The sequence below is a fragment of the Vigna unguiculata genome, chromosome 10 (genome assembly GCF_004118075.2).
Source record: "Vigna unguiculata cultivar IT97K-499-35 chromosome 10, ASM411807v1, whole genome shotgun sequence".
NCBI lineage: Eukaryota > Viridiplantae > Streptophyta > Magnoliopsida > Fabales > Fabaceae > Vigna > Vigna unguiculata.
In genome coordinates this window covers 36,910,140-36,919,355 of record NC_040288.1, presented here as the reverse complement: position 1 = coordinate 36,919,355, position 9,216 = coordinate 36,910,140, and the positions used below count along the sequence as shown (strand labels likewise).

The 9,216-nt window shown below is 35.5% G+C and overlaps 1 protein-coding gene across 1 annotated transcript; it reads left to right on the top strand.

The window, feature by feature from the left end:
• The first annotated feature begins 253 nt into the window (after positions 1–253).
• Positions 254–8,069, top strand: LOC114167087 (CDPK-related kinase 3). The gene is made up of 11 exons (XM_028052025.1): positions 254–986; positions 3,816–3,946; positions 4,459–4,500; positions 4,580–4,688; positions 4,826–4,904; positions 5,104–5,400; positions 5,613–5,722; positions 6,242–6,349; positions 6,620–6,682; positions 7,384–7,551; positions 7,644–8,069. The coding sequence occupies exons 1-11, from the start codon at positions 465–467 to the stop codon at positions 7,779–7,781; spliced, it is 1,767 nt and encodes a 588-aa protein (XP_027907826.1). The 5' UTR covers positions 254–464; the 3' UTR covers positions 7,782–8,069.
• Positions 8,070–9,216: the final 1,147 nt, after the last annotated feature.

Here is a 9,216-nt window from a genome sequence, read left to right as displayed (position 1 = left end):
AAAATTTATTCCTAGAGCTAACCATAGGATTTCCTAAACAAAATATTAAATTTGTGAATTTTATATTTATTTTATGAGTTTTATTCCGATTAAGTAGTTCTTAAGTAATGAAAGAAATGTAGTAAAGGGTGTTGTGTTAGTAGGTGGCCACGTCATGGTAGCAGAAAAGTGCAGCGTGCACCGCGGAGCAGATTATCGGAACCCGTAAACCTTATGCAACAGTGACAGTCACATACACAAGCACAAACACAAACACACGGCTTTCTCTGTTTGTTAACAGACGTTGTCCATGCTTTCTCGGTGTCTGTCTGTCTCTGTCGCGCACTGTCTTGCTTTCTCTCTCTAAACCCATTCTCTCAATCTCTCTCTACCTGACTCAAATTCTCTCATTTTATCGTTTTCTCATCTGACCAGATTCGTCCCACTTCCCGCCGCGTGAGGCCCTCCGATGTGCTGACGTCCACATGGGTCAGTGCTACGGCAAGTCCAATCTCACGTCGGAAAATGAGGCTACAGCCGCAGAGGGAGCCACAGTCGACACCGCTGTGGCGGTGGCTGGATCCGCTGACGTCCCGCTCTCTCCGCTGCCGGTGAAGGGAACGCCGGCGCGGGCGAGTCCCTGGCCCAGTCCATACCCACACGGTGGCGTGACGCCGTCCCCGGCCAGAGGCACGCCGAGGAGATTTTTTCGGCGGACGTTCGCGCCTCCGTCGCCAGCGAAGCACATAAGGGCGTCGCTGGCGAAGCGGCTCGGGCACGCAAAGACGCCAAAAGAGGGGCCGATCCCGGAGGAAGAAGCGGCGGGGGCGGTGGCGACGGAACAGTCGCTGGATAAGAGCTTTGGGTATGGTAAGAATTTTGGGGCGAAATATGAAATTGGGAAAGAAGTGGGTCGAGGGCATTTTGGTCATACTTGTTATGCTAAGGGGAAGAAGGGAGAACTCAAAGACCATCCTGTTGCTGTTAAGATCATTTCCAAGGCGAAGGTATAATTTCAGTCCAATGTCTTCTCGTTTCTTTTTTTGTTAATTTGTTTTGAGATATTTGAGTTTGTTGGTTGTACTTGAGTTTCAATTTTCTGTGGTATTTTTTGTTATTTTGATCATTGCTTTGTCTGCTCTTGCTTTTTGGGTGTTTTTTTTTGTTGTTATGAATTATGATAGCATTTGGATTTGGACGATTCGGGGTTTGATCTCTGTTGTTTGATTGAACGCTCTGCGAGATTCTGTAAGTGGGACTAAGGAATGATTGGGAATTTGTCTGACACAGTTTTTTTACGGACTGGGGTTTTTAGATTTGTAGTTTGTACTTGGAAATGTTACCCGACAAATACATGGTTCTGGGACATTGTCTTGTTTTCTTTGTTTGTAGCTTCATTTCGAATTTTAACTTCACTGTTCTGTGGCCAGAGTCATTTGGATTTTACTGAATGAACTGTATAATTTAAAAGAAAAAAAAACCTCTTATGTAGTTGGAATTGACATGACATTTGACTTGGTTTTACCTTGTTGTCAGCTGTAAGTTTACATGGCAAGGCATTTCTTAACTTGCCTGGTTGAACTGAGAATAGGTTTTTTACTTCATATCATGTGGTATAGTATATTTAAAAAAGATATTTGGAAAATTGGTAGTGTAACCAAGGTGGTAAATGATGGTCTCTTTGTTTGATTGTGCTAGAATAAGTTGTTTAATAAGAAATACTATCATGTAAATGCATGCAGCTTGCCCTTGTTGCAGTTGAATTGAAGTTTTGATCATATTGATTGTTTCGTTGATTGTTGAAATGACTATCCATTCTGTTATTTTTTTATTCTTTTCAATCATATAGGGTATGTTCGTTAGCTAATTGTCGAAATAATTATCCATTTTCATATTGTTTGATGCTAACCATTGTTGATACTTTTGGAAGCTGAACTTGTCTTACATGTGTGAGGCATTGGTATATTACAATACTCTGTTCTCTTGGACAATGGCCCAGTCATTTTATTGTGCTGAGTTTTGGAATCTTTGTAGCTTCCAGTTGCAATTAGTGTTAAACTCATGTTTCTCATTGTCATTATTTGAGGTAGGGTTAGTAACTTTGTTGGGGATTTTGGATGCTAGAATTGTCTTACATGCATGGGGCATTGGCATATTACAATAATCCGATCTCTTGGGTAACGGCTCAGTCATTTTGCGATGCCAAGTTTCAGAAGATTTATAACTTCCTGTTACATTTAGTGTTAGAAGTGTGTTTCTCCTTGTCCCATTCTAGGTAGAGTTAGCCACTTTGTTGGAGGTTTTGGAAGCTATAAATGTATTATATGCCTGAGGCATTGTCCTATTCAATACTCTGTTCTCTTGGTTAAAGGCTCAGTCATTTCTTGTGTGTGTGAACCATTGGCTTGGCATATTTATTACAGTATTGTGTTCTCTTGCGTAAGGGTGCAGTCATTTTATGGTTGCAAGTTTCCGAATAATTGTAACCGGTTGCATTTAGTGTTCAAAATGTTTCTATTTGTCGCTATCTGAGGTGGGGTTAGTTACTTTGTCGGCGGTTTTGGATACTCCGATCTCTTGGGTAACGGCTTATTCATTTTATTATAATTTCTAGTTTTAGAATGTTTGTAACTTCCAGCCGCATTTAGTGTTAAAAGCACGTGTCTCTTTGTCGCCATTTGAGGTCCGGTTAGCCGCATTTAGTGTTAAAAGCGCGTGTCTCTTTGTCGCCATTTGAGGTTCGGTTAGCCACGTTGTTGGCAGTTTTGGAAGCTAAAATTGTCTTGCATGTGTGAGGCATTGGCGTATACTCTCTGTTTGGTAACCGTACCGTCATGTCTTATTTATCACAATACTCCATTCTCTTGGGTAACGGCTCGGTCATTTTATGGTGCCAAGTTTTAGAATCTCATTCGGTTGCATTTAGTTTTTATAACATCTTTCTACTTGTCCCTATTTGAGGTTGAGTTAGTCACTTTGTTGCAGTTTTGTAGTTTATTACCTGACTGTGTTTTTTTCTATTAATGGAGTGATTTTTAATGCATACAGCATATGGAATTACATCACCTATCCACATTAACACTAAAGCAACATAATAGCATAAGGTGGATCCACATTTTTTCTCATATGAATGTGGGTCCAAACATGCTGACAGTGTGTGCTTGAAATTGTGTTGCACACACATGCCAACCAAGAAAATTCACTTTAAAGAATGTGAAGAACCATAAAAATAGAAGTAATGAACTCAATGTATGTCCAGTAGACTAATGCTGATAATCACTAGTTAATGTACAAAACATGATAGTTGTCTGCATTCCATATGGATAGCCCAGTTGCCTCTCTAGTTCATATATTCTCACTATGCTGCTGCAATATCTTTCTCCTTATTGGATTGCATTTTCACTTAGTTTACTACTTTAAGTGGAAAGATTCATTCTCAGACATGAATTAATACATATTGCTATCCTAGTAGTAACTCTAATACTTGCCAAAAAACTGGTTCAGCTGGCTATATTAAGGGACCTTGGGAGGGGTAAGTTAAAGCAGGTCAGCAGCTTGCACTCATATTTTACAAATAATTCAATTATTGTATGTATAGGAAATTGATTATTTGAAGTTTATGGTATGTTTGCACGTGCCCAAGCCAATATTTTAGTCCAAAAAAGGAGTCTGCATAATATTATCTTCCAATCCATCCTTTGTCCCTCATAGTTTCATTAGATTTTTAAAAGAGGAAAAGAAGCAGAGGTTATATTGTATCACCTTATAATTAAATTATTATTCTTTGCACTTGCATTTCTATACCATTTCTAGTCTTAATAAAATTTATTCAGCAGATGACAACTGCAATAGCAATTGAGGATGTTCGCAGAGAGGTGAAGATATTAAAAGCTCTATCTGGCCATGAACATCTTGTCAAATATCATGATGCTTTTGAAGATGCCAACAATGTGTACATAGTTATGGAGTATGTTTTTTATTATTGTATTAATTACCATTTAATGTATGATTTATGATAGAACTGTGTGGTGTGTTTTTGATCCATATAACCAACCTCACATTGTGGGTAAAGCTTGACTGTTCTGTTTTTGTGATTTATTATCATCTATAATTAGAATTTGGTGTCAAGATTGCTATGGAACTGAATCATTATTGTTTCCTTTATACATTTGGTTAATGAGCAGTTACTTTGAACTATAAAAGGCATTGTTGTTTTTGTACGGATAATTTTCCCATTGGGACTACAATTAATATGCAATTTCTCACTTCTGGTTCTCATTTCTTTTGTTCATTCTTTTGCCTGTTCCAAAGGGTTTAAACAAGTTCAACTGCATGTATGTAATATGTTACCTTGTTTCTAAGTTTCTGCACGACATATATTTCATTGAGGAATATTTGCAAAGTTGTTTAACTGTTAGGGGGTTTGCATCTTAGAACTGTAACTTCAACATACAGTGACCTTTTCTGCTTTCTTACCAGATTGTGTGAAGGTGGGGAGCTTCTTGACAGAATTTTGTCAAGGTTAGCCTTTTCTTGTCTTTTTTATTTTGAACTCGGTATAATATTTTTACTTATTGAATAATGCTTACTATCAAATTAGGGGAGGAAAATATTCAGAGGAGGATGCCAAGGTTATAGTTTTGCAGATTCTAAGTGTAGTTGCTTTTTGTCATCTTCAAGGTGTTGTGCACCGTGACCTTAAACCTGAGGTTTGTGCTTTGAATTTCATCCACATAATAATTTTTAAAGATAACATGTAGGTCTGTTTTTGTATCATGATGACTACTTATGTAAGAATAAGAGTATCAATAATGCTGTCCATTCTTTGTCGGACTTCCTTTTACAGAATTTCCTCTTCACTTCGAGAAGTGAAGATGCCGACATCAAGCTTATTGATTTTGGTCTATCTGACTTCATCCGGCCCGGTAATTATTAGAGTGATTCTATATTTTATTTTTCTTTTACTTCCAAAGCAGACTCTCTTATTAACAAAGTATTAAACAAACAGCTAGCTACTAGAAATTCACACTTCAATGCTGCTGCTTACCTTCTGCATAATGCTCTTTGGTCCAATATTTGTGATTAAGACCATCCTTCTTAATTTTTCCCTTCATGTGTATACAGATGAAAGGCTGAATGACATTGTTGGGAGTGCGTATTATGTTGCACCGGAGGTCCTTCACCGGTCGTATAGTCTGGAAGCCGATATATGGAGTATCGGTGTTATTACCTATATCTTATTATGTGGAAGTCGACCTTTCTGGGCACGAACAGAATCTGGAATTTTTCGTGCAGTGCTCAGAGCTGATCCTAACTTTGATGATTTACCTTGGCCTACTTCCACTGCAGAAGCTAAGGACTTTGTGAAACGGCTTCTAAACAAGGACTACAGGAAAAGAATGACAGCTGTCCAAGCTCTAAGTAAGTTCTCTTATCAGTTCAACTCTTTAACATTCCGTGTTAATCATTATGAGATTCTTATCTTGATGATAGGGACTTGAGTATTTTGTAATGATGTCTAAATCCCACATTGAGTTGGTATGTTTGAGAGTATTTAAGTGTTTGAAAGCAGGTTCTACTTTGTAAACTTTGGAATCTGTTAAACTAATTACTGCATACTTCTGCACATGCAGGTCATCCTTGGTTGAGGGATGACAACCGACCACTCCCTTTAGATATATTAGTTTATAAACTAGTGAAGGCTTATCTTCTTGCAACACCACTCAAACGTGCAGCAGTGAAGGTATTATTTAGTTCATTTTCCTTGAATGCAGAGTTTAACTTTCAGTGTCTTACTTTATGTGAATGCTTACTTCTATCTTCATATTTTTTACCTACTACTATCTCTCGCAAATGCCTTGCTGAATTTATGCATGCTTGTAGCTTTTTTTTCTTCTTCTAATTTTACTGGCAATACTTCACCCCTCAACTGATATCACATACATTTTCCTTCGTGGTGATATTTTCACCTCTCGCATCTATAATCATGATGTTTCGGGGTGGTGTAATGTTCATTTTAAAGTAAGAAATGAAAAGAAAATTTGTGCTGTTTATGGTCTATTGTGAATTATGATGTTGATAAAAAATGCTTTATGGGAAACTCAAGGTGTGTTTTTATTATTTGCCATAAAGTATCATCAATGGACTTCTTTTTAAGAAACATTGTTTAGCATTCTTTTTGCCAGTTCTGACATCAGGTTATTGTCTATTGAATATTTTTCTGCCCTGTATTTTAACTAATCTTGTGACTTGTTTTGTCTAGGCACTTTCAAAAGCCTTGCCGGAGGATGAATTGCCCTACCTTAGGGCGCAATTCAGATTGTTGGAACCAAATAGAGACGGACTCATCTCCCTTGACAATTTCAAAATGGTTTTCTACCCATTCCCTAATAAAATCCTTTAGAATTTATGTTTATATGGTTCATAAAATGAACTTTTTCATTTTGTATGGCGTGGAGGACACAGAGGTGTTAGAAAACTGTCATTTTCACAGCGCAGCTTGCCTTTTTTTTCTTGTTTATATTTTTGTGGAAATGAACGTGTTTTTCCTACTCTGAAGGGTTTTGGTTGGTTGTTTTCTTGTCCTTTATTTAGAATCCATTAATCTCCATGATTCACACCTTCAAAGCAAACTTTGCAGGCTCTTGTACAGAATGCAACTGATGCAATGAGGGAGTCAAGGGTTCTTGAGATCATAAATGCGGTGAGCCATTATTCTTTAGTTGTATTGAGAAAATATCTTTGGCATGTTGGACCTTACACGCCATTATATTTTCCAGATAATTTATTGACCATACAATTTTCAAAATTTTCTTTTTATTCATAGCACCTTAGATTGTTAACTGTTCAGTCCATTTCTAGTATCAGTGCTGAAGTCCACACTATTTCCCTATAAAGCTCGGACACGCCTCATAAATTGTGTGTCCCCATGTCCGACATAACACCGACATGCATACGATACACATATCGGTGAATTGTCTAATTTGAAAGACATTTTTTTTTTTGACATACCTCCAATACAATGTTAATAACCACAAATATAATTATTTTCTTAAAAACCATAAACTTGTAAATTTATTACATAAGTTTCTATTATGATTATAGAAATAAGAAACAAATCTTATATGATCACTACTTTTCGCTTTTTTATATTAGATAGATAGATTAAATTTATTTTTGTGTTAGCTGACGATGTGTTTTGATTATTATATTTGACTAGTCTTGTTTATAGATGATTTTGAGGATGTAAATACATAATGATCTAATATATTGATTCGTGTCCCTGTGTCTTACATTTTGGAGACTACATGTGTAGTGTCGATGTCTGTGTCCGTGTCAGTATTCATGCTACATACCCATCTTGTTCAAACAGCTTATATTTTTCTTGTCTGAATGATTGCATAGATGGAGCCACTTGCCTATAGAAAGATGGACTTCGAAGAATTTTGTGCAGCTGCAATCAGCACATACCAATTGGAAGCACATGAGAGGTGGGAAGACATTGCCTCAGCTGCATTTGAACACTTTGAGGCAGAAGGCAACCGTCTGATATCTGTTGAAGAATTGGCCAGAGTAATTATTTCTTATTCTACCACATATATGAATTGGTATGTTGTTTTGCAATGCTTATCTGTGTTTTTATATTTTTTTCTTTATGGCAACAGGAGTTGAATCTTGGGCCTTCAGCTTATTCAATTCTGAAAGACTGGATAAGAAATAGTGATGGAAAGCTTAACTTACTTGGATATACAAAATTTTTGCATGGTGTGACTCTCCGTAGTTCAAACCCAAGACACAGGTAGTCTTGGATTGGACCCTTTGACATATAGTTTGAAGATGCGGGAACAAAAGTAGATCTTAGAGATTTTCTTTCCTTTTTTTCTTTCATGGTGAAAAAATAGGATTTGTGTAAATGAATGTGTTACAGAGTCAATACAGGAAATGCTGAGTCAATTACATGTCAAATGCTTGTTCTTTAGTCCATTTCGCAAATGATATGGGTCTGGTCCCATGAATATTCATTAACTTGTGAATGCCTCAAAAGTATTACATATAGTCAAAATTAAAGCAATTTATATCCAAATTAGTCATTTACCGTCATTATCAGGAAAACAGTTTTATTTGTTTTGATGTCTTATTTTCACTTTATTTTGATGTCTTATTTTCACAATGAAGCAACAAGTACACAAACACATGCCTAGGCATTTGTGTATGTGTAATTTATGAATTTGGATTCTCTGTTAGTTTTTTTGTACTATTATTTTTCTGTGTTTCTGTGTTTCTATAATATATTAATTATCACTAATTTTGACGTTTTAAAATATATTAAAAAGATATTTTAAATACTAATACAGTATATTTTTAATGTTTAGCAGAGGACTGTTTTTTTATAATATATTGATTATCACTAATTTTGACGTTTTAAAATATATTAAAAAGATATTTTAAATATTAATACAGTATATTTTTAATGTTTAGCAGAGGACAGTGTCTAAAAAATCAATAGAGAATCTCAACTCTAACTTCATTGTTTAAATTTTCAAAAATAAAAAAATCCTTGTATTTAATTGGTACTTTTGCTTGTTGGAGTGAAAAGTGAATTTATGTGCAGATATATGATGATCCACCTTGGTTCTTAATTGTCACTGTTGACGAGGTTTGGTTTTTGTTATCATTTAGTTTTGTACTGAAAAACATTCACAGTCTCGGCGCAATAGCTACCTATTATTGCAGTACAAGATAAGATAACAAGGAAAAATAAAATTCTATTGAGAAAGTAATTAAAGCAATAGAATAGAAAGAAAATGAGAATAACATACCTTGATAGAATGAGATTATGATTTTGTCAAAGCAATATCTATGATGAAAAGTAAGATTCATAATTGTGCAGGGGTTTAAAATAATCAAGCGACAAGTGATTGAAATAAAGTCAACAAAATACTGCCCAAATGAAACAAAATCATTCTATTAGATACTTTAAAGTAAAAAAAAGAATATATATTATATTTCTTAATTTTTTTTTCGAACAAAAACTTTTAAATGGCACCAAAGTACTATTATCTATCATGATAAAGTTCTACCTCTAATGTATTATGAATTCAACTTTTTATCAAATGTTTAAACAAATTTGTATTCTTTTAAAGTTGAGTCCTTCATTAGCATACCCAAATCTATTTTAAACATAGCATTAGCATTTTTATTATTGTAGGACTAAACATTCCATCATAAGATTAGAAT